Source organism: Pteropus medius, unplaced genomic scaffold (assembly GCF_902729225.1).
Source record: "Pteropus medius unplaced genomic scaffold, Ma_sr-lr_union100, whole genome shotgun sequence".
Taxonomy (NCBI): Eukaryota; Metazoa; Chordata; class Mammalia; order Chiroptera; family Pteropodidae; genus Pteropus; species Pteropus medius.
The window spans coordinates 786,027-811,663 of NW_024340847.1; the positions used below are offsets into that span (position 1 = coordinate 786,027).

General features: G+C 57.9%; 1 protein-coding gene across 3 annotated transcripts in view; it reads right to left on the minus strand.

The window, feature by feature from the left end:
* Positions 1–7,122: 7,122 nt before the first annotated feature.
* Positions 7,123–25,637, minus strand: part of UBE3C (ubiquitin protein ligase E3C) — a 74,348-nt gene continuing 55,833 nt past the window's right edge. For 2 of the 3 annotated variants that reach the window (XM_039837040.1, XM_039837030.1), the window contains exons 19-23: positions 20,607–20,819; positions 15,123–15,311; positions 14,967–15,033; positions 11,276–11,406; positions 7,123–8,580 (exon numbers count right to left, since the gene is read on the minus strand). In XM_039837040.1, coding sequence (XP_039692974.1) covers positions 8,410–8,580; positions 11,276–11,406; positions 14,967–15,033; positions 15,123–15,311; positions 20,607–20,819 — 771 coding nt within the window. In that variant the 3' untranslated portion in view covers positions 7,123–8,409. The remainder of the gene's footprint in view (positions 8,581–11,275; positions 11,407–14,966; positions 15,034–15,122; positions 15,312–20,606; positions 20,820–25,637) is intronic. The other variant, XM_039837048.1, reaches the window with a different exon arrangement.

Here is a 25,637-nt window from a genome sequence, read left to right on the forward strand (position 1 = left end):
GGAAGGAGCGGGAGTCCCAGGGCACAGGGGGCGGGGGAGCCTGAGACGGCAGGAGGGAGGGACGGGGCAGGCAGCGCCGAGAACCACCCCGGGGAGAGGTCCTCCCGGCGTCATGCAGCAGACAGCCGCAGAACGACCACCCCGGGTCTGGATGCCAGTCTGCCCGGCACAGAAGCCACACGGCAATTACAGCCAACGCCGTGAGGTCAGCGAGCCTGAGGCCGCGCCCCGGCCAGCTGCTGCCTGACTCAGCGGGGCGGGCCGGCGGCTGCCAGCCAGTGGCCAGTTTTAGCCTGGCGAGGCCACGGAGCCACGGGCCTGCCCTGGACAGCCTGCGGGGCCCTCCGTGCGCGGGTGTTGCAGGCTCATCGTCACGGAGCCACGCGGCCGGCAGCGGGTGCTCTCACCGCCACCGTCCAGAGGAGAAACTGAGGCTCGGAGCGGCTGAGTGAAGGGCCTGGCTGTGCTTCCCTGCGGCCCCCGTCCTGTTGGGCTGTGGACAGACGCCAGACCTCCAGCCTCAGTCCAGCCCCCAGGGGCTAGTCTGAGCCTGCCCACACGGCTCACTGGTCTCCTCCCAGGTGACGGCCACACCCGGGATGGGCACCGCTGACGGCAGCCCATGCACAAAGGTTCTGGAATGTTCTAGGACCTGTAGGGCTTTTCCATCCTGGCTCTCCTCACTCCCAGCCAGCCCTCCTGGGGCGCTGTGCCCATCACAGGAGGGAGCCCTCTCCCTGGCCTTGGGCGCTTGGGACCTCAGCGAGGACGTGAGTGAGAAATGAGTGTACGTGCCTCTAACTGCGCCCCCGCTGCCCGCCGTCACTGGGCCTTCGAGGACGCCACCTGGGAGGCACTGCAGCCGCACGCGGCCCCCAGAGCCGGCCAACGGCGCAGTAGGCAGAGAGCGGTCGCCTGTCCCCACAGGGCCGGCCCCGGCCCCGGCTGACTGCCCAGCCAGCAGAGCGTCTGATGGGACCAGTGCTTTCGCTGGAGACGTAAATAATTAAAACAGCGTCTCCCGTTACTCAACGGATTAAATGCTTCACGGTCACACGCAGCCTGGCCTGGTGCTGCCCGTTCATGAAAAGTGGATGCTGCTGGCATCTGAGGGGGGCCACCTGGGCCGAGGACATCTGGGTGCAGCGAGAGAGATGGAGGCCAGGGCACCGTCCACCGGGCCACCAGCCACACCCGCTCGCTCGTCCCGGAGCAAAGGGGTGGACGCACGGGGCTGCCCGCTGTGCGGTGGGAGTCTGGATGCCACCCAGCATGCACCAGCAGTGACAACCAGGTCTCCAGACGGGGCCGCGGGTCCCTTGGCGAGTGGACAGCGACAGTGACCGCAGGCTCAGTGCCTGAGCAGGTGGGTGCTGCGGAAAGCGGGGCCTGGGAGGCCCCGTGTCGGCCGAGCCTCGGAGGAGCACGAGGTGGGTGCCCCCGAGAGCCAGGCTCAGGACGGCAGGGCGACGCCGCCTGCGATGGGGACCCTCGTCCAGGTGAGCCAGGGGGCCCTGCCTGCCGCCCCCACCCAGGACAGAACGGCCTCCCTTGGTTCCCAGTCCCCTAACGTGCCGGAGGCAGCACATCCGGTGCCTGCCCGCCACTGGCGTCACCTGACACTCGGGAAGGCGCCCGTGGCCAGCACCAGCCCCTGGGCTGCTATGCTGGTGGCTCGGCTGGGTGAGGTCACCGCTTCGCTTCTAGTTCCGGGGTGACCTGGGCGGTTACCCAGCTCTGTGCCTGTCTGCTCATCCATGTGCCCGTTTCCCGGGGCTGCCGTGAGGCCCGACCCACAGCTCCCCGCAGCGGGGTGCAGGCCTCCTGTGGGGCCCTTTGCCTGTTTCCTCTCTCCCGCCGCAGGAGAAAGCACACTGCTGGAGCCAAGGTGTGACCCCGGAACCTGCCGTCCGCCCGAGCCCTCCGCTGGCGCCCCGGCACTCAGCCTGCACGGCCCTCGTCACCCCTGCCCCGCACCCCTCGGCCAGGTCCTCGCCGTCACAGCTCTGCCCTCCCCACCCCCTGGGCACAGCTGGATGCCACCCAGGTCTCAGACTTTGGTTTCACTGGCCCTGGGCGTGTCGGGCCCCTGGAGATCAGGCTGCCCTTTGTGCGCTCTCCTCCGGGGCTGACCCCATGGGGTCTGTCACCAGGCCTGGGCGGCGCTCAGTGAGCCTGCTCTGAGTGCAGACAAGGGAGGGGCTCGACTATTGGCAACAACTGGGGCGCGCCGGGTGCTGGGCCTGGAAGCGCCCCAGAGCCTGTGTCCCGGGGAAGTGGCCCTGGCAGCCCCGGGTGGGGACCCAGGTTCGGCTGCTGGGTGACCCTGAGTGCTGAGCCGCGGGCATCTGCCCCTCAGAAGGCTGATCCCCTTTATAACCAGGGAGACGGAAGCCCAAAGAGCTGAGGGGCTGAGAAAACGATTCGAGGTTAGAAGCCCCACGAGAGAGCAGTGACACCAAGGTAACGCAGCGGCATGGTGGCTGAGAGGTGCCAGGCGCGGGCCCCTGGACCCTGAGCACGTCACAGGCGAGGTGCCTCGCAAGTGTCTGCACCGTTTACGGTTCTGAGTTCGGGGGCTGGTCTCGGACTCTCCGAGGGCCCTAAATGCCATCTCAGGGGCCTCATAAGAGGGAGCAGAGGACTCAACACACACGGGAGGCAGCAGGTGGCAGGAGGGGGGGGTGGCGCCAAGGGACCTGGATCCCCCCCAGAGCTCCTGCTGGGAGTGGGGCCGTATAGACACCCGGACTGCTGTCCCCGAGCCTGACAACGGATTCTGGCCCCCGACATGAGAAAGAAAGTTTCTGTCTTCAGGTGCCTGGTGTGGTCCTGGCCACAGGGCCAAACCTCGAGCATGGTCTCGTGGGCAGCGCAGTGCAGCCGCTTGGGGCCAGGCGCCTGGGCAGGGGGCCTCGGGCGGCCTGCTGACCCCTAGCCCTGGTCCCTCCGTGCCAGACAGTGACCGCGCTGGAGCATGCCACCGGAGCCCGTGTTGGCAGCCCAGGGGGACAGAGCCTGCTGCAGACCCCACGCAGGCCCAGCTCGGAAGCTGGGAGGGGCTCTCACAGAGTCCTGCGGGTCAACCTCCAGTCCTAACGCCGCTGACCCCAACCGCCAGCCCGCCTCCAGCTGGAGGAGACGGCCGGTGTCTCAGCGGGATCTGCCCCATCTCTCCCCAGGCGGGCCCCATGGTCTCTCCCTGGGACTCACGTCCATCCCGCAACCCTGTCATGGTCACATCCCCTACCTTTGTCACTGCCAAGTGACGGAGCCCCTCCCCTGTGCCTGCAGCCAGTCGGGGCTGGAGGTCTGGGTGCCCACACAAGAAGAGCACGTGTCCCTCACTGCTGCCTCGTCCCCCACCTCCCCCCAGTTCCCTGCCGCCCGCTGGGCATCCTGCGATTCAGCCCCACCCCACCCAGCATACGGGGAACAGGTGTGCACTAGGAGCGCGTGCGTGCAGCCCGGACGCCCTCTGCCGGCCACACCGGGAAGCGCAGCGCAGGGGCCGGGGCTGGCGGCTGGTCGGGGCCACCGCATGCTGCATCCTCTTTGGATTGGAGCCCGTTACCGGCCCCCAGGTTCAGTGCCTTCTGAGGCTAAGTCGAGGTCCCCTTCCTGGGGCTCAGCTGGGCTGTCCTCGCCCCTTCTGAACCCTGCGCTCCGGGTCGGAAAGCCGTCTGCGTCCCCTCATGGCCCGCAGTGGCCTGGAACCCGAGCCCCCGCTCCTTTCTCATCCCCGGTCCTGGGGTTTGTGCTTCCGGCTCCTGGCCCCACAGACTCCACTTTGCTTCTGCTGCTGCCTCCCACCCCTGGTGGTGCCACACTGTTTCTGGGCTCCCCTCAACCATCTCCCCCACCCCCCACTTCTGCAGGATCTCGTGGCCGGCTGTGGGTGTGCCCAGCTGTGCGTGTGCCCGGCTGTGGGATGTGACCCAATCGTGGCCACAGGTAATTAGCTGGGAATGGACGTCTCGGCTGAGACAGGGTCCTGGGCTGGCTGGGACCCTGCTCTGCCGCCCGCAGCCCCGTATGAGCCGTCTTCAGCCACCAGGAGCTGCCATCCATTCCTGTCACAGTTGTAAGGATGTCACCCCACAAGCTCGTTGTTACAGCACTCTGAACCCAACGCGAGGCCTCCCCCCAGGCCGGGCTCACAGACGACCAGCATGAACCGGCTCCGGGGGCTTCTGTGATAGGCGACCACAGGGCAGTTGTTCCTAAGTCTTGAATAGAGGCTGAGACCTGACATGCGCTGAGTGCAGTCGGGTGTGGGTGTGTCTGACACCTGAGGAAGGGCTCCCGCCCGACAGCCCCCCAACACCCTCCTCCCCCCAAGTCACACAGAGACACCGCCCGGTCCTGCTGAGCTCAACCGCTGTCCTTCCCCGAGGCCCTGGCTCCACACTACGCCAGGGACTCTCCTTCCTGGAGCCCCCACCCCACCTCGCATAGCCACCAGGGACGTGCCATCGCCAAGACCTAAACTCTGAGACAAGGTGTGGCTTCATCTGCGGAGCTGAAGGGACTGGCCCCACACGGGGCCTGGTCACAGTGGGGCATGCACAGCAAGGCACACTCAGGAGGCTGCGGGTGTCCAAACCCCGTGTCTCCATGGTCTTGGGGACCGCAGAACGCTGGCAGCCCTGGGAATGTCCTGCCTGGTAAGAGCCCCGCGCTCACGGCCGGGGGCACATGGGTTTCCCACACCTTCTGGCTGTCAGGTCACCACAAACATCTGTGCGCACACGCTGCGTGGACTTGTGTCCCCGGCTGGGGAGCAAGCCTAGGCGTAGAATACCTGCTCATGTGCTGACTCTAAGTGTGACACTCTGAGGGACTAAAGCCCCAGGATTTCACACTTCATCTGAAACTTTCGTTAAAAGCCTTGCTCGAACCCTGTGGTTTCAGTAACCGCCTCAGGACGAAGACACAAGTAGGGCCACTCTGCGGACGTGCGAACCACTTCGCGACCAGGCGCTAGCTCCTGAGTGTAGCTGACTGGGGTGCTGTCACTGGGAGAAACCGAGAGAGGCTTGGAGCCCCAGGGCAGGAGGCCCCGTCCCGGCATCGGTCACACAGACCCACCCCCGGTGCCAGAGCCTGCCCGCCGCCCCGAGCACACGGAAGGCGGCGGTGCCGGAGTCTGAGCAGAGCTGAGGGCAGGTGCACAGGCCCCCTCCCTGGCTTTGCAGGCGTCCCAGACACAGGACCGCAGAGCAAGGAACCCCGTGAAGGGGCGGAGCCCCGGGGTGGGCCTGCTCTGGGCAGGACGGCAGGCAGTGGTGACGCGGACACTCAACGCTTGTCCAGGCAGTCACCTGAAATTTATCTAGGTCGGCGAACGTTCCTCTGTAGAGAAAGCAGGGCCAGCCGTCCACTGGGCGCCTGTGCTGGGCGCCGCTCCAGGTACACAGTGGCCGACTGAGCTCGCAAACCCCTTCGAGTGACACTCCGCTCCTGGGGCTGCAGAAAAAACGCACGAGTGAAATCCTCAGCAACGAACAGAACAAGCACTACAGACAGAAATGTGAGTGAGGAGGGAAGACAGGACGTGCTGGGGACAGGGAGGCCAGTTTGCAGTGGGGACAGAGCACGGTGCCTGCGCACAGCCGGGAGACCAGCTCCCAGTGTCCGTCGGCCCAGAGGACTGCAGGGCTGCCTTCCACCAGAGCTCCCCCTCGGGGACATGCGAGTGGACCCTGTGGCTCCGCCCGGGCGGCCAGCAGGCCTGAGCCAGGAGTGCAGCAGGGGTGCAGGGCACATGCATTTAAAGCCACTGCTGAGTTACACAGTGCATTGTCACTTGTCACAGACACGAGCTAAGAGGGCCAATCGTGATCACCCAGACGCAGGCAAGTGACGAGAGACCCAAAGCTCACAGCACCTCTGCCAGCACTGCGCCCGCCCTGAAGTGAGACAGGAACGGGGCACAGGGCACGCTGCGGGCTGTCAGGACGGGCTTCTGCAATTGCAGATGTGACATCTGCAACCTGTGACATCAAGTCCCGTAGGAAGGCGGGACAGACAAGTCCTATTTGTTCACGACATGCTGCTGAGGCGGGCCCCCTGATGACTCTCCCCGCACCTTCGTGGCACCCTTGAGCACCCGAAGGTCTAATGGCGCCCACTTTGCAGGCACATAGCGGAGGCCAAAACCGCTCGGGCTTAAGCACTCACGCCCAGGACTCCCTGGAAGCAGAGGCCTTTGAGAGGTACGTGACAGGAGCCACCCCGCCTGGCCCAGCCCGGCCCCTCGGCTCTCCCCGCTGTGCCTGCTGGTCACCCGGTCTGGGTAGCCTGCCTCGGGCCCCAGCTGGGAGGGCAGACTCCGCAGCACCCAGAGCCGCGCCACGCCCAGGTGCGCCCGCCGTGGTGACACCAGTCCCGGGGAGAGACACTGCCGCCCAGGGAGAGACGCTGCCGCCCAGTGAACTCCCGCAGGGCGCCTGGCGAGACCTGCCTGCCGACGCGGCTCTTGGGGACGCCGGAAACTGCCTCACCTTTAATCGCTCATTTAGGTCGGAGCCCAAAACGACCAGCGATGAGCAGCGTGGGAAAAAACACAGAGAAGGTCACACGGAGCCGAGAAAGGAGCCTCCTCTGTCAGGAGCGGTTTGCTCGACAATGGAATGCCGCACCCGGCCACGGCCCCGGCCACCGGCCACGGGGGGCCTGTCAGCACACGTGGGGCATGGGTGCGGCCGGCCTGCCCGGAGCCTCGCAACGCGTTCCGGAGAGAGCACCACTGCCTCGGAGGGCCGACTAAAGGAGCCGGGCGGCCGCTGCGCTGTGTCCCCGTGACATGGGTGACGTTAGCCCCCGTGATAAAACTGGGTGACGTTTAGAAGCTTTGGTTTTACTAGCGGTAACCACGATGATCTGGGGTACGACTCCAACACGATCTTGGGAAAAAAGACATTTAATGCAAATATTTAGCCATCAGAGCACACGCATAAATAAACACGCCCAGGGCGGCTGAGAAGGAGACTAGGTAAGTGTGATCACCCACTTCCCTTCGGTCCGGAATATTCCCAAAGTACTGACGACAAAATGTACAAATTAACTAACAAGTAAAGAAGATATAGAACGTTCAACATAAAAGACCTCAAATAAAAATAAAACCAAGGACAAACCCTAATTATTTTATTTTTGTATATCAAGACTACAAATAGCATTTAAACACTTAATTTATTATTCAAATTAAGAAATTATACATTTTGTTTCGATAACGGTCATTGTCTTAAAAGTGTCATTCAGTCTCCCCGCATTTAAAAGTATATTGCTAATTCTGGTCAATCCAACAGGACAGCCCACCGAGCTCCAGTGACAGCAAGACAGCAGGCAGGAAGGCGAAGGGCGGGCCCCGCGACCTGGCCCCAGCAAGGTCGTCCTGGCCGCGGCGTGGGACGCTCTCCGCGGGCACGGACCGACGCCCCGGCAAGTCCGGTCCTGATAAAGTGCCTGTGACGAGAGAATCCGGACACTCCCCCCGGACGCGAGTTTGGGGACTGTCCCATCTTCCTTCAAAGCAGCACCATTGAGGAAGCAGAGGGTGCAGAGCGTGGCGAGTTACCCCAAGCCTCCGGGTGACCGGCCGGTCCGCCCGGGGCGGGGGGAGGGGCGGGCCGCAGAGCCACGGCGCAGCCCGCCACTTTGGTTCAAGTGACTGGAATCGACGCTCAGTGTCTATTCTCCCCAAGACGTCATTTATTGGAGGTCACACACATCGCAGGAACTGGACAGACCGCCCCTCCCTGAACGCTCTCCAGGCACAAAGCGGAGACAAGGGCAGGAGGATGGAGCCCCGGCCCCCACGCGCCCCCACGCGCCCCCACGCAGCACGCCCGGACCAGACCACGCGGGCGATGGGACCGCGAAAACGGCGCACTCTCCCCACGGGGACTTAACCGGCATGGGAGGCACAAAGAGAGCCCCCCTCTCTAGTCTCCAACGCAGCCGCTCCGGGAGAGGCAGCAGGGAAACGGTGCCTTCAGTCTGAACGTGGGGCCTGGAAACAGTCCGGCCGCCGAGAAGCAGAGGCCCCGAGGGGAAGCTGCCCACCTCTCAGGCCGAGTGTCGCTGCAGCGCCGCCCACTCGCCCGCCGGCCTGGGAGCCCCCCGCCCAGGCAGGGCCCGGCCCCCCAGCAAAGCTGAAGCTGCATCTTTGGTTAACTGCGCTGAGCTGCCACCAGCCTCACAACTGTGCTCTCGGCAAAATCACTCAAGCAGCCGCGTGGCACGTAGCATGTTATTTTAGTTGTTTGAAAAGCAATGTCCATCCAGAGGAGGGACCGTGACTTAACACATCATTTAAGGACTGAAGGGGGGGTGGCGGGACGGGGGGCCTCAGGAGGGCGGTGGCGGGGCGGCCGGAGAGCTACTTACGCCGGAGGCGCGGGCGCGTCAGCTGAGCTCGAAGCCGGCCGCGCACTCGATGGCGTAGAGCAGCTTGCTGCGCAGCAGGGCCTCGTCCTGGAACTCGGGGAGCTTCAGCAGGTTCATGCAGGTGCTGGCCGTGGGCAGCCGCTCCAGGTCGGAGCCCCCGTGGTGGATGCAGAAGGCCGGGTACAGCTCCTGCGGGACAGCAGGAGCGCGGGACGCAGCGTTAGCGAGCACGGCCACGCGTGCACTTAAAAACCAAGCACTGAAAATCACGTGCGTCCATGTCAACAGGCGCCCAGGTGGACACACGCGCCCACACGCGCCCACACGCTCACGGAGAAACGCCAGCAGGGTCAGAGCGGGAGGCGCCACGGGTGTTCTCCCCGCCCTACTCAGCAACTTCCAACGTCCTACGGCGGAAACCCCGCGTGACGGCGCCCGGCTGGCCGCCAGCGCACTTCAGACCCATCTGCAAGTGGAACCTAGCACGTGGTCCGTCATGGGGGCAGAGCTGAGCGCAGGAGCGCAGCCCACACGAGGCCAAACTCACACGCTTCTCAGCGACCTCGTCCTCTCCACTGTTAGCTGTAAAAGGCATGTGAAGTGACACACACGCACGTAACACGGGCTAAAATGCCACTGTCTTTATCTAATTATAGTGCATGTGCTACTTCTTACGTCTCGTAAAGTGTTAGAACAGAAACGGAAAGAACAATGATCACATTCACTATTATTTAGCATTCTGAGTACACTGAGGGCAATAATTCTCTCAAATGCTCGAATAAACTAAAAACGTGGCCTTTCTGAAACAGAAAAGGAGGCCTGAAGGCAGGGTCAGTGAATGCTGGGGAAGGTCAAGTGGCGGGGGAGTGGAGAGCCTGAAATATGTTTTGCAGTTAAATGCCACATTTTAGTGTTTCTTCCATAATGCTAATTGAATTTCCTACTTGGAATCTTAAAAGTAAAAAAAAAAAAAATGAAGTTCTTCATTGAAATCTGAGTCAAGGGCACCATTTCATGCATAATTAAATACAGTACAACGGGAATTTGCATTAATTCAGAGTAAGAAAAATTATCAATTTATTATGTGGCCTGATGGCAAGTGAACAATTTTCTACAGCACTTTAATGATTTTTTTGTCTGTAACAATCACATTCATTAAACATATTAAACTTTAATTAGCTTTAGCAGATGTTATTCTTCTCCAATAATCTGGCACTAAAGAGTTTCCTAACTTTTAAATCATGCATGCCGCCTGCTACGTGTGTCCTGCAGCGCAAACACAGTCTCCTCTCCACATCTGTATTCTGCCGGCCCTCTCGGCCTGCACGCTCGGCTAACTGGAAAGCATAAATATTAAGGTGATTTTTCCCAATTTGGAGTCTAACTTATGATCATTGCAAAAACATTAGAAAACTCTTAATTAAATCTCACATTTAATATATTTGCGATCATTAAGAAAGATCTAAAATACGAAGAATGTGTCACGGCTCCCACAAAAGCATGTTACGGTACAGAGACAGCTGTTTTGACTGAAGGGCTCGCCAACGGGGGAGCCGACTCGACTAGGGGTTTTCGGAGCCAGCTTCGACCCCTCAACTCCCCTCCCTCACGCACAGGACTGCTCAGGGACGGGTCCTTGGCTCTCCTGGACCTGGACGGCCCTCGTCACCCACTCCTCCCCTGGCCGCCAGGCCCAGGCCCGGCCCTTCCAGCCAGAGCCCTGGTTTCTCCTGCGGCAGCCACTGGCTTGACCCAATCAGCTGAGAGCCCCAGGGCTCCTGGTCCCTGTCCCCCACTCGCTGTCCTCCAAACTCCCCTCTTAGAAAGAGGTGCTTCACTTTCTTTGAGGTTGGTGTTGCTTTGAAACTGGAAGATTCTAGAAGCCTCGTGCATACTAAATCTCACTCACAAAGTCACCTACAGCATGAAAGCCGCATCGTGAGGGTGTGACTGCTATGGCCGTTCACACCACCAAGGACAAAGAGCGGTCCGCTGTGAGCCCGCCAGCTGCCCCCTTACCCGTGCCCCGCCACGTTGCACCCGCCCCTTCCCAGACCTCACTCGTGCCGCGGAGCTGAGCAAGGACGCGGCCCTCTGAACTCTGCGCAGACCCCGCTGTCTGTGGGGAGCGGGGGCACCCAAAACAGAGGCCGCCGAGTCTTTCCGAATCACTTCGCTCAGGTGCTGTCACCTGCAGTCTGCATCTAGTCTCGTCACCCTCCGTTACCTGGCGTCATTCTGCGCTGGCACCGCCGTGCGCGCCTCTGCCCTGTGAGTGCCGCTGCGTTTTAATTTACAGCGCGTGCGGGGAACGCCGGCTGTCCTTCGGCCCATTGTAATTGCTAGAAATATCAAGCTGACTCATCTGAGATCGACGCTGACGATCAGAAGTGGTGACGTGGAACCGTTCTGGTGGACAACCGGGGGAACCACACTCCTGCTCACACACCACGCTTCCCAAACACACGCTGCCAACATTTCTAGTTCATGTTTTGCTTAGTTCCGTAGTAAAATTAGCCTGAGATACAGACAGACTTGGGGGACTGACGACGGACACTACAGTCATTCCAGCAGGCTGTGACCTGCTCACAGGCCGCCACCATCCCGACGGACGGCCAGCACGTCACAGGCTAACACTGTGAAAAACCACAGGACACAGCCGGCACCAGGGAGTGCGGAGCGTAACCGACGCTGCATCCACCCAGCTGAAATACTAACTTGCGTAGCTAAAAGTACAGTAAAAATAATCAACTTGGTTTATAAAAGCACTAATTCCTTCCCCCAAAACAGTGAGTACTAACTACACTACCTCACAGAGCTGCATCTGCTACCCTGCTGCCTTCGTCATGGTGGCTTTTAAGGGAAGGGGCACTGAGTCGCGTACCTTAAACCCCAGGAGTGGGGGTCGCGAGCAGCTTGTGACAAACTTGAGCAGCTTGCGCTTTTCTTCATCCGTGAACCCTTCGACAACTCGCCAGAAGACTTTGATTACGGGATGGTCGGCAGAGTAGCCTCCTGTGACAGAAGGAACACGTTTTATAAAAGCGAACGAACCGTACGAGCGAGGCTCCCAGATCAGCACAGACATGCAGGGCGACTGCTTGTCCTCGTGCCCGTCACACTGGTCAGGGCACCAACGCCAGAACAGGGGACGCCCCCGTCACGAGACAACCTGGCAGGAAAAGATGCCGCCAAAGGCCGAGCGAGAACCCGGCCTCTGCTGAGTAGCAGGCTCGAAACAACAGGACTGTCATGAAGTCCCATGTCTGACATGGCGGGTGCTGGGACTCTCATGTCTGATGCAGCCAGTTATTTTGGCAACACGACCTCGGTGTCCAATCTATTTCACCCCCGTCCGCTGACAGTCAGGTACAGGCCCCGGCCAACGACCAGCCCGGCACACGGTCAGCCCGCCGCTCCAAGTGTGGGATCTGCTGCTTACAGCTTTTAATCTAGTTAAGTGCTTCCTAAAACTGAAATAATTGCGATATATTGTTCCCTCATTGTTAATATACTACAGAAATAACATCAATAAAATATCTTAAGTGCATTAATTGGCACCAAAATGAATATGATAATATTTTAAACCTATTTACTGGAATAGTTGAGATCATTAAAGGTATGAGCTCCCAGCGCAGACTGGGTAATGCAAACAACCCAGGACAACTTCTTGGCAAAGGAAAGGCCGGGCTGATTTCATTTTTTTAAACTTATGACTTAATAGTGGGGACAGTGTGACCTTCGGTGTCATGTGCCTTTACATAAACACTAGAGCCCAAGCCTAGAGCAATGTGAATTAGTTACAGAAAGAGGAGACACAGGCACATGTTTATGTACCTACAAAAACCTGTGAGTGCGTGTGGCAGATTTATAGCCTCTGCTACCGTCACCACCATCCAGGTTTAGGACTTTTCTATTTCCTCAAAAAAGGCCCCCGCTCCCTACCCCCGGCTGCCCCCCAGAGGTGCCACCGAACAACACCCACCCTACCGTGCAGCCTTTGCCGCGGCCTCTACAACAGAGAGACCAGCACAGGGGTCCAGGTTGGTTTCGGGTTTTACATTGAGGTAAAGCGCATTAAGATTCAGCATTTTAGCCATTGTTAAGTTTACAATTCAGTGGCGCTAGCCAGATCCACGTTGCTGTGCCACCAGCTCTGCTGACTCCAAGCAAACTTTTCCTTCCCCGAGACAGGAGCGCCGACTAGCCACCCGTGTCTGGCCCGGTCACTGCTGCTCTGCGCTCGCCATCTGGGACCTGGCCTGTCCCGGGATCTCGCGGAAGCTGAATCACGCAGAACAGGTCCTCCTGTGTGTGTCTGGCTTATTTCGCGTGGCGCAGTGGTTTCGATGCTCGTCCCTGGTGTAACAGGTATGTGAATGTCTCTTCTTTTCCTAACGCCACCCCGTGTGCGCACAGGCTACAGGGAGCTTATCTGTGCATGGTCGGCAGGCGCGTGGGCTGCTTCCAGCTTCTGTTGATCGTGAGGCTGCTGCGTGTGCGACGTGAGGGCCCCGTGCAGGCCCTGCTTCCACTGCTCTGGGCGCGTGCCTGGGAGTGGAGCCGCGGGGTCATGACACGAGCCCACGGTTAGCTTTGTGGGGACCGCCAGACCATTTCCCACAGGAGCTACTCCCCCCAGTATGGATGAGGGCTCCGAGTTGCCACCTGCCTCCGGTACTTGGTGTGTGTGGGTGTGTGTGTAGCAGCCATCCTAACGGACGCGACGTGTCCCCCACTGTGGCTCTGATTTGCATTTCCCCAGTGATCTGTGACGCCGAGCATCTTCTGGGTTTACTGGCAGTTTGCATATCTTCTTTGGAGAAATGTCTGTTAAAAGTCCTTTGCCTGTCCTCGGACCAAGCTGTCTTTTTGTTGAGCTGTACAGTTCTTTATGTGCCTTGGATACCAGACCCTGAGACTCTGATCGGCTATGATTTCCAGGGGTCACCTGCCACTCTACAGGTCATCTCTCTACTTCCTTAACAATGTCCGTTGATGCGCAGTTTGTCATTTTGATGAAGTTTAATTTTTCCTTTTGCTACTTAGGCTTTTGATGTCATATCTAAGAATCCACCGCCAAATCCAAGATCATGAAGTTTTGCCTGTTTTCTCCTAAAAGTTGTACGGTTTTTGCTCTTACATCATGATGGCTGATCCATTTTGAGTTAATTTTTGTATGTGGTGTGAGGTAGGGGTACAGCCTCATTCCTTTGCAAAAACCCAGCTATCTTACAGTTAACTTTCTAAATAGCCGGAAACGTTCCCGCGGCACAGGGGGCGTCCTGTTCTCCGCGTACCCAGCGCCTGGCAGTCTCCCCTTCTGGTCGCGGTCATTCCAGAGAGCGTGCAGTGGTTTCCAATTAGAACATAATTTCCATTTCCCCAATGATTAATGGTCTTAAACTTCTGTTCCTGTGCACATTTGCTTATTGGCCATTTATATGTCATCTTCTTAAGTGAAACATTTTTTTACTCATGTTTTTAAATTTGATCATCACTGAGCTGCCAGAGTTAGTTCTTCATAACATAGTCCGTTATTAGATATGTTGCTTTAAAATATTTCCTCCCAATCTGTGGCTCGTCTTCTCATTTTTTAATGGCATTTTTGAAGCACAAAGGCTTTTTTCTGGATCACATGTTTGGTATACAACGAAAAACTCCACCTAGCTCAAAAGTCATGAAGATTTTTCTCTTGTACGTATTTTAAAAGTTTCACAGTTTTGGCTTTTAATTATTGAGATAATAAAAAGAAATAAAACTTTAGTCTCAAAAATTAATTTCAAAGAGTAACGGCTAAAAAAATTTTATTTCTCATGCTAACCATACAGAACACGTGCTATAAATTACCTAATCCCCACAAACTACATGAAAATACTAGACTAGACTATTACTAAGGAAAACAAAATAACGGTGATTTTTTTTTAAGAATGACTGTTTTTCTTTTCACTGTTCCCAAGTACATATAATATGGTTAGTTATTTTAAAAGTTACAAACGTCAGAAAGGTGACCCAGTTCCGACTGCGTCATCGCACTGTCATTCCAATTCGTCCTGACGGTGACGGTGACGGTGACGGTGAGCGTTCTCCCATGTGCTCACAGGCCGTTTGTCCACCTTGTGCTTGGATTTGCATTTTCTTAAAGAGCAGAAGCTTTCAATTTTCTTTCCATCAGAAAGTAAATATTTTGAGGAGGTCCCATTTTTAGTTTTCCCTTTCGTTGTCAGCGGGTTTTCGGCCAGCACTGTTTTTAGATGCAGAAGACTGGAAAGAGGCCAACGCCCACGGGCGACATTTAAGACGTGATGCGGAGAGAACAGGAACGAGAGGCACAGCAGAGCGTGGCGACCGGGGGGGTCAGGACTCGACGTGCATGGGGGTGTCGGTGTCACGGACGCCGAGAATGGGGCTCCGTGTGGGGGCGGGAGGGGAGAAGGCTGGAGGGGCTTCCCTGTGGGCCGGGCCGCCCAGGGTCAGAGTGCGTCGCCCACACGGAGAAGCGCATTAGACATCACTCTGGAGACAGGCCCGGGCGGCAGCCTGTCAGCGATGAGTGAGGGGCAGTGACCACGTACCTGAGTAGTTCGTGAAGGATCGCAGGTCCTCCAGACTTATGGGAACTTGTGCACCAGAAATCAATACCTGCAAGGAAAGTTCGCCTCGTGAGACTGGAGGCCAGAAGCACGCTCTGACGCGGGCACCGCACGTCCGAGCGCCAGTGCGCAGCGAACCTGGATCTCCTGCTGGTCGAACATGCGCAGCCACTCCAGGTTGACCACGCTGGCCAGGCCCTGGCGGAAGGCCAGGCAGTGCGGGCGGATCTGCCTGTTGAGCCTGTAGTCGGCGACCAGGTGGATGTACGCGATCCGGTTGGCGCTGGTGACCGGGATGTCCTTCCCGCCGCACTTCAGCTCCACCACCTGCAACAGGAAATGCGAGCGCCTGAAAACACACGCGTGCGACTGCAGGGCAGGCAGGGCCGAGAGCGAGCTGCTTCAGGGAGCCCGGCTGTGCCGCTCTGCCAACGAGGACCGCAGTGAAAAGCAGCCCGTGCCCACCCACACAGACTTGGGGACGTGCCTCCGACGGGGTCTCCGGGGCTCGGCATCTCACTCTGTCCCTGGGACCACTGACCACCTGCCTCCTCCAAAGCCCCCGGCAACGGCGGTCACGGCACTTCCATTAAGAGATCAGAAGTCACGCGAAGCAAAGGCGCGGACCCAATGGCCAACCTGAGTCACAGGGGCGCACGCGCCGCAGCACCCACTGCTCGCAATCCCTGGAACGTCACGACAACTGTGAGCGAGACTCAGAAGTGACCTAAATGGCAGCGACCAGTCCCCGTCTACGTGCCTGAACAGGGTGAGAAGGCACGACCTCTGTCACTGGAGAACCACGCTCACAGAACCTGCACATCTCGTCCTGGCCACTAAGCACTCCTGGCGGCATCGGGGGGTGTCAGCAGGAAGTGCCGCAGTCCGCTGTGCACTTCAGTGGGTGGCCACACACACACACACACACACGCACGCACGCACGCACTACATGCCCGAGCCTCTTCTGCCATTAATAAAACGGTGGTACCTGTGTCGTCCGCTCACGTAAACAAAGTAGACAAAACACCAGGGTCAACTGTCACGCCCACGCCTAATTCCCAGGAGTGCACCCTGTAAACTCCTGCTTGCTAGGGCTTACACAGAAGAAACGTGTTCTCGAGGTGTGGGAATGAAGCAGCTTACGGCCCGGATAAAGAAGCACGAAACAGACCCAGACTAAGTGAGCAAAGACGTCCCAGGTGACGGCTGCTAGTGGGGGTCGAGTGCCACGCAGCACCTGGCGTCTGCGACTGGGGGCCGCGGGAACCATTAACGACCCCCACGTGATTTTCGTGGGGGCCTTCGGGTCTCTCGGTAGCCATCACACCCGAGAGTAACAGAGGACACTGCTCCCTCTGGACAAGGGCGTTCCCCAGTTCCTTCGCACTGGACAGGACAGAGAGGCCACCCCGCTTAGCAGCTGAAGAGCTTCTGCACACCGTCCTGGGGCTGAGGTCACGGACCAGCCGGGCCTGGAGTCAGGCGGCTTTCTCCGATCTGCTTCCTTCTGTTCTGCACATAGCAGATGGCACCTTGCTTCTCACTAACTCATGTCCTCAGTGCTGAACCCCCGTCTCAGAAAGGGCTTTGAACCCACTGTCTCCACTCCAGGGAGGGCCGTGTGTGCTCTCTGCTGACAGGCCATCTGTCACCCAGCCTGGCTTGTGCTCTGTTTCAATACATAAAACACCGCCCCTTCCCTTAAGTGGATTAGCGGCAGGTAATAAATGATGACGGTACCCTGTGATTTGGAAGACAAAAGACCCAGAAGAGATCAGTTAACGGCTCCCAGAGCCCCTGCCACCAGACAGCGCTGACATTCCATGACATTCCAGCAGCGTTAAAGTGCTTCCGCGGTGGCCACTTAGACTCCTGTCTCAGGCAACACGCACCTGAACACCCATGGAGACCTAAAACCATGTCACATCTGTCCCAAGACGTCCATCCTGAGAGCACACTTAAATCTTTACACAGGGACCTGGAGCCACCCCACCCGCACGAGTCTGCACAGGCCCCTCTGCCCAGAGCTCTCTGCCCTGCAATGAGGACGTGTCCCCTGACCGCCCAGGGTCACACAGCTGAGCAGCGATGCCCTGACTCCCGACCAGGTCGCACGACCCAAGGCCAACGTGTTTCTGCACAGCGGATGGTTATTTATGGGCCCACCTCAAACCCGGAGCATTTCCTCTAGGGAGATGTGTGTGTACATGTGTGGTCTAGAACCTCCTTGTCTGTTAAGCAGGCTGACAAACAGCCACATTGATCACACCAAAGCAAACAAACTTGAGAGCAACACCATTATTTTAAAAGGGAAGGTTAATTAACACCACCTGCCAAGAGAATGAACTATCTGTATGTTACAGATGTCGAAATCATTATATTTCATAAACTTAGACCTGTGTAGAGAACTACGTTTTTATATCTATTTCTACAGAAATATGTAAGCTCTCCCTTCAAATTAGGTGCTTTACTAGGGACTTTCTTAAATTTTCCCACGGGACTCCTTAGTATCATTGTTCTTATGCATTATCTTCTATAATCTCTTTACTCAGTGCGAATTTCTATGACTAATTGGACCATCTTCACTTCACACTTGTGCTTTTAACAGATTCCAATATGATCAGTGGCACTTTGATGGAACTCTCACATGCGGCGTGTGGCTATTACCGCCTGTTTCAGAAAGACGTGGGAACCGCCATCAGCAAAGGCCTCGGGCAGGTCACCACGAAGCTGAGGGCCTGAGTTTTTAACCATGCCACTAGGTGGAGCGAGGTGGAGCGGCTGGCAGCACCGCGCCAACGTCCACAACTTCCTTAGGACGGTAACAAGTCATCTTTTAAAAACGTCTGAATTCTGCGTTGCTGAAACTTCAGCTCTAAGGCACGGAAGACGAGGCCGACACAAAGCAGCTAGTGAGCTGCAAGCACACGAAGCGTGTTCCGTGTGCCTCGTTCTTACCCCACCCCGCAGTGCCTACGGACCACAAGGGGTGGGGAGCTGAGCCGGTATGATTTCCTTGCTCCTACTTGCGATTTAACCCATGCCTGTTTCTGAAGTAGGTAGCTTTAAAGGCTGAGGAATAGACTGAAACTTCGAGTACCACAGAGACGATCATTTACAAACTACCCCGAAAGTTCAGACAGCAGGATGTGTAATATGCATGTGCTTTTCCATATCCGGTTTTGAAGACACCACTGTGGAGTGAAAGCTGAACCAGTCCCGCCATCCTGGGAAGGAGCCAGTAAGACCCGGAATCGCCTCGCGTTCCTGAAGAGCTGTCAGCACCACAGGGCACATGCACCCTGACACCGTGGTGGGAGCCACTTCACACCCCTGAGGATGGAGGTGGGAGGGACAGACGGACAGAGAACATCGTGAGGACGTGGAAAACAGTGTGGACGGAGGCACCAAGCAACCGGGCAACTCCATGTCTAGGTGTCCACCCCCGAGAACTGAACGCAGGGGCCTGGACAGCGTTAGACACAGCAACGTTCACGGCGTCGTCCGTGGACGGGCAAATGGTGAACGTGTGTGCTGTGTCCGTGCGCTGGGCACCGCTTGGCCTTGACAAGGGACACGTCCTGACACCGGCCACCACAGGACTTCATGCTCAGTCAAGTCGGCCAGTCACAAAAGGACGAGGAGCATGTGATTCCCCCTGTACGAGGCCCAGAGGGGTCGGACTCATGGGGTCGGAAGGGGGAGAGGGGGACAAGGGGGGTTTGGTACAAGAACGTCCTGCCTGCCCCCTCCCTCTTCAGCTCACATAGATCTGTTCAGTTCAAGACGCTCGTCAACAGGACCTCACTTTTAGAAATTAGATTACGACAGAGGTTCTGCTGTCCCTGGATCCAGGGACCTGCTGCCCTAGGACACCCGGCTGCTCGCGGGCCTGGCCCTGACCCGCCCATCCAGCCACAGCTCCCTCTGATGGCCGAACGCTTTACCAGCTCTGAAGCGCCTGCCCCCTGATGGCCTCCTGACACACAGGCGCCAACACACCCACTCCCCTGAGTGTGCAGGGCGGAGTGGGAGGGAGCCCAGGCCCCTGACCCCCGCCACTGGCTGTCGCCCACACCCCCTAAACTCTACCACCTCCGTGTCTGCGCGGCCGCCCAGCGAGGTCCTGGCCCGCCCAGGTCTCCTCCGACGGCCTCGCGGGAGCTAGCACCACAGCATGTGTGCCTGAGTCGCCCCCCTGCACGTGGCGGTGCGGCTGGCACATGGAGGGGATAGGGCGGAAGCACCACGGCACTGACCCACACCTGCTCTGCGTGTGCACCCCATGGAAACGTTCGCACCTCGACCTGGGCGTAGCTGGGGGAGGCCCCCGTGTGGGTCAGCACTTTCTACAGGGATCCAACTGACCTCGAAGCATCTCCTCAGTATGCAGTTACTGGTGAACTGCAGAGCTGGTGACTTTGGAAAGCCTGGGTCAGAGACCGAGTAATAACAAAATTTTAAAGAAACAATTACAAAATTTAAAGACAACCATATTTTTGTAATTAAAATCCACCTGTCAGTGTCGGAAAAGTTTATCGAGCGAGATGAGAATAGCAGAAAAGACGCCTCTCCCTGCGAGAAAGACGCAGCTGTCTGGAAACCAAACCTAAGGGAGAGAAGCACAGCTGGCTACTTCGAAATCTAATGAAACCAGAGACAGCAACAAATGTGACGGCGGAAGTCCTTGCACAATCTGATTTACCCGGATGCATTAAAAAAAAGTTTAGTAAATTAAGGGAACATTTGCCCACAAACGTAGAATAGTACGTGAACGCCCAGGTCCCCAGCACCAGCTGCAGCAAGTGTCACCTCGCGGCCAGTCCAGGCCACCCACACCTCCGCCTACTGCCCGCTCTCACTGTGTGGGGAGCAAAGGCAGATGCTATCAGCTCACGCACGGGCAGTTCGGTGTGGTCACAGCGGCGAGGGTCACACCAGCCCAGGGTGGAAGCAAGCCCACGTCCCTCACCTGGTGACACATCTGTACGACGGACATCGTCAGGCCAGAAGAGGCAGTGAAGCCGCGACAGGAAGTTAGCGGAGCCAGCCGCGAGGGCTGCCGCGTAAAGTGCGCAGAGACGGGAGGCTGCCCAGCGCCTGCCCTCATGCAGGGGGTGGCCTGGTCTCTTCGGGGTGACAGGTGCACGACCCCATGGGTATGCTAAACTGCACCGTACACTCAGAGTGGATTTTCTGACGTGTGAATTACATCTCAATAAAGCTACTGTCTTAAAAATGTTTGAATCTGTAATGCGCCCTTTCTTTAAAAAAAGGACAAGGACAACAGAAGCACCTGGCAGATGACGAAGATGAGCGTGGGGCAGCGAGGGTGCCCTGAGCGGGCGAGTGCCAGGGAGCACGACCGGCCAGGTCCCTCGGGGACCAGGGCCAGGAGACAGCAGCTAGCCCTTCAGCTCAGGTCTCCAGAAGGCCAGCCCTGCACTGTGAGGGTGGGGACGGCTGGGCACTGGCACGAGGTGGCCGTGTGCCCCGGCGCCCCCAGGGCCACGGCTGACTCTCGGCCACTGTGACCCCTCCCCCCGCAGCGCAGAAGCTCGAGCGTCAGGAAGCAGACGGACCGCACACAGGACACAGGCGGCCGGGGCGAGCTGTCCTCACCTGCGCCTCCCCGAGGTCGTTGTTCACCACGGTGAAGTTGAGGCCCAGCTCCTCGACGTCGCCCTCGTAGCTCTTGAGGAAGAGCAGGTTGCGGTACACCTCCGGGTCCAGTGAGGCCAGGTGGTGGATGTCCACGTCCGCGCTGGTGCCCAGCAGCTTGGACAGGAAGAAGCCGGCGAAGGGCAGCTCCACCAGCATGTTCTCGTAGAGGGCCTGGGAAGGGGACAAGGGCCGGGTCAGCACGTCACGGGCCCCCCTCCTGACTTCTGAGAGTGGAAAAGGACGTCCAGACACGCCAGAGTTCTGGCGCAGCAGACGCCGTTTCTCCCCGACAGCGACGGCCACGCCGGGAGCTGCTGCCTTGGGAGCGCCTCCCACGGGCCAGCCAGCGGCAGCATGCAAGTCATGCCTTCGGTCTGCTGAAAAGCCCAGAACCGACTGTCAAAGAATTTTAGGGCTGAAATGCTAAGATGTTAACACCCACGGGGATTTTTAAGAGCCAAATCCTCCACGCTGCGGTAGAGACTAGCCAGCCCCTTCTGTGGGGGCTTTGCGGATGGACCAACCGGTTCCCTAGGGCTGCAGTCACGAAGCGCCACAACCCGAGTGACTGACGACAGGAACTTACCGTCTCACAGTGCTGGGGGCCGGAGGCTGCGCTCCCTCGGATGGCTCAGGGGAGCACCCCCGCTGCCTCCTGCAGCTCCGGGAGCTGCCGGCGTCCTCAGTGGACCCAGACTGCAGCCGCACCCCTCCAATGTGCCTCTGGACGCTCGGCCACCTTCCCCCGTGTCCCTGTGTCTGCTCCGTGTCTGACTCTCTCCCCACTGTCTTACAAAGACGTCAGTCACTGGACTTTGGGACCTGCTCTGACCTCATCGTAGATGGACTACAGATGCAAAGACTCTTATTCCCAAATAAGGAACGGGGCATTAGGGCGCGAGCCCAGCACTGCGGGCCAGATTGTCTCGGCCGCCACCACACCCGCCGCCTCTGCAGCACGAAAGGGCCGCCGTGCGTCACGGCTGCATTTCATGGGATTCCCGATTTAAGAAATGCTATCCTCTGTGGATTTTCTTCCAAACGCCAAATGAAACAAGCGTTCTCAGCACACTGAGCACACACAAACAGGTGGCAGCGTGGATTCGCCTGCAGGCTGTGCTCCGCCAACCCCCATCCTAAAATGAAACTGGGCCTCAGAACTGAGACCTGTCCACATGTTATGAGTTAATAGGTGGCAAAATTGGCACCCGAACCCACATGTCCTGCTGTTTTCCAAAATGCAATGATCTTGTCACCAAGACCCGCAACACAGGAAGGTTCCGAGTGGCCCACACCCTCACCGACGGGCACCGCCGTCCTTTTTCTCCTGCAATGTCTGGTTGGTTCTGATTCGCGCCTCCCGATGAACACTGGTACTGGGTGGGCCACGTGAAGTGTTGGTACCACTGTGCCGACCTCCAGGGACGCTCGGGCGCAGGAGGCGAGGCGACTGTGGACACCCCCACTCACGCCCGCGGCTGAGGCCGAGAGGCACAAGGTGCCAGCAGCGCGCGGCGGCCCCGGGCACTCCGCCTGTGTGAGTCCAGCAGCCCGCCGAGTCCTCCTTGTCAAAAATGTGCTGCTAGAAGATGCCGTCCCCTTGCCACGTGCACGCCCGGGGCCGGCGCAGCACTGAGCCTCGGTGTCGGCCGGTCGCCCTGCCACGCGAGTCAGGCCCACCTGGGTGTCCTCAGCAGAGGCCGCTCCACTGAGACACTCATATACCGCGACCCGAGATGCTCCCCACCTTCCCAGGGGAGAGCAGCAGCACCGTCACCCCCCACTTGGTGAGTGGACGGCTCAGGTGGTCATGAACCCTTCTCTGTTTGGGGGCAGCCTGTGATCCTCGCCTGAGACGGAGTGACCCCGGAAGGACAGAGGGGGCGAGGGCTAGACATGGCCCACCTTGGAAATCTCCACAAGCCCAGCTGCTGAGGTGTCACGAAGCGCTCGGCCTCCCTTGGAGGCCACCAGACAGCTGCGAACGAGGAACCACCTCAGGAAGTCACCCGCCACATCCACCCCCAGGCACACGAGCAGAGGACAAGCAGAGGACAGCTGAGCAAGCCGGTGCTGGGCGGGTGGGCTCCTCCGACGCCCAGCCAGTCAGAAGGGTGGAGCCGGCACCGCCGTCCCCTGCGGTTCAAGCGGATCCCGTCCTGTCACAACTGCCAGCACAGGCGATTTCACATGTGGCATCTATAAAATCCCGGATCCTAAAGCGAACACCAAAGTCACTGGGGCGCGAGCGCCTTCCTTCCCCTTTGTCCCTGGACCAGAGACCGCGCAGATGCCCCGCGGTGCGGCGCCGTGACCTCGCCCTCCAGCGCGCCTGGGGGGAGCCGGAGAGTTGCTGCTGCGCGCCTGCCCCCGAGGAAGCGCCTGCGCCCGCGCGGGGAAGGGAGCCGTGGCAGAGCAGCCCAGGCGCGCAGCTGTCGGCTCCGCACGCCGGTGTCCCCTCCCCGCCAGGAGAACGTCAGGGACCTGAAGCGCCACGTCCCTGTGCTCTTACTTCTGATCTGAAGGTGAATGATTACCCAATTAATTTTGAAAAGATGGCAAAAAAGGACTTCTTAATGAGAGACTGAGCAATAAAATGGCGACCAGCACTTAAGTCATCTACTGATGAGCAAAGAAAAGAGTCGTCTGGGAAGCCGCGGTCTGCTTAGAGGAAAGGACGGCCGCCACGGCCACCCTGCAGCACGCGCCTCTTAAGTCCCACCACCTCCGCATGAATGATGGCCTCAGAGCCAAGAAGAACATTCTGCAGACAGCAAGACTGATCCCAGGTGTTGAGGAAAAGCCTCGTTTGGACAGTGGGCTTCAGAGTAAACTGCAAGTGTAAATCAACGGGCGTTCGATAGAGAAGGCCATTGTTTGCCATTTCTGCATCAGTAACAATAAACCAGGGAAATTCGTTAAACAGATCAGAGCTACCTGAATTTTAAGCAGAAATCTCACTGTGACTCATAAAATGTAAATGCATAGGTGCAATTTTTTACATAAGGCAGCGGTAAACCTTCAGAGCATTTAATATACAAGCACTAATAAATGATAGCACTAAAAACTATGACTGCATCAGCTAAATGGATTATAAATTAAATTTCCATAATGTATGCAACCGAGATACAAATGTGAGCATAAATCAAGGTATTTTCTAAACACAGGTTAATTATACAACTTCAAAAACTGCCTATTTTTTATGCAAAACAATCCACTTAGCATTTTTCATATTGGCCTTAATCTGCAGCCAGTTGCACCGTGCTTGTTCCTAGAAGCGTCTAAATAACCACTTGTCATGAAAAGTAGCAATAGGTATATGGAAAAAACCTGTAACGTATTTTTCAACTGTCTGTCTTTTATGAGTGTTTATAGCTAGAGACTGTGCCAACGTGATTTGAAATGAAAAGGATTAATTATAGGAGAGCCTTTTAATATAAGTGAGTGCGGTCGCCGTGCAATTAATGCAAATTGTGGCGCTATCAGGAGAATAAATGAGAGCCACACCACAGGCCATTTCTGTTTGCTGCCCAATAACTTCAGTAATTTACTGCATTAAGAATCAATAAAAAAAATAATGCTTTTCAAATGCATCTTTATCAATCTTCAGGTGGTTCCAAAGTGAACTTATAACTTAATCTAAAAACTACCAGAGATGTCTTCCCTTACACCACGCTAACCGAGCACGATGAGAACGTCAGCTGGGTCGGAGCATGCTACCCTCACGGTGTGAGGCGGGGATGTGAAGCGAGGTAGCACCCACAGTGACCGGCTATGTAACTTAGCGGCTGTGCTTCAGAGCTGACGTCGGGCCGCTGACAACGGGCTGACGGGGGCTCTACGATCTCCACGGCTACGAGCTCCCGTAGGGCAGGAAACACCTAACCTCCAACGCCAACGGTGCTCAGCCACTTCACACACACTTATCAAGTGCCGACCACGTGCCAGGGACCACCACACCTGGCATTCTGCGCCCATGAATTCATCTGCAAAAGAACCATTTATTCCTTTTTGGGACATTCGGGTTGTGCAAATGCGCGTCCACGTCGACTCATCGCAGGTCGCTGGCCCTCACGACCCTGCTCCAGAGACCCAGAGACCCCACACGCTACGCACTCCTTTAACCCTTCCGTCCCCAGCTGGACGCGCCGTGCCCAGACCTGCGTCCTTGCGCGGTGCTCCGCTCCCAGGCTCCACGCGCGCTACCACCGCCCAGGACTCCGGGGGCTGTGGCCACCGGCCGACCCTCTCCCTCTGCGACACAGCAAAGGCTGGCACATTCCTGGGTGCCCTACGGTGTGGCTTTCAACAGTGATGGGGTGGAAATGAACTCTGTCCATTCACGATCCAGCATATGTCTGCTGGCATGGCAGAGCCTGGCCCAATGCTCTGTTCTTTAAAAAAAGATACCCCTGGAGACCCTGAGGGACCCCGGGACGCCGGTGCTGCCCCCCGCCCCAACGAATCACCCCCTTCCCCACTGAGGTGCCCGTGTGTTCCTGAGTGCTCATCCCCGCGGAGGGACCAGGGTGCGAGCCAGGGGCGGCTGGGCGCGGTACCCAAGCCTTGCTCCGGAAGGTTCCGGGGGGACCGCCGTTCACCGGCTCACTGCAACCGAGCATCTGCACCCGCATCTTGACAGCTCCCTTTTTAAAAGGTTCTTTCCATCGGTCTTTCCAGAAAATCTGTGGGGTGCTGGGGGATGGAAGTTCACCTCTCATCCTCTCCTGTGGGGACCTGGAAACCACCCCACGACGCGGGAACCACGGCGACCAGCTGAGCGCTGTCCTTCCCTCCTCTCTGTCCGAGCTCCACAAAGGACACACTGGCCTGCTGCTGCCCCTCTGCAGTTCTAGAAGATTCCAAAATGCTGGACTGAGTGACAGGCCCACAGGAAAGGGCTATCTGGGGACCCTGGAGCAGCAATCCCGCCCCTGCCTCTGAGACTCTCGAGTCTGAAAACCACTGAGGTCCACTTAGGGCTCCTCG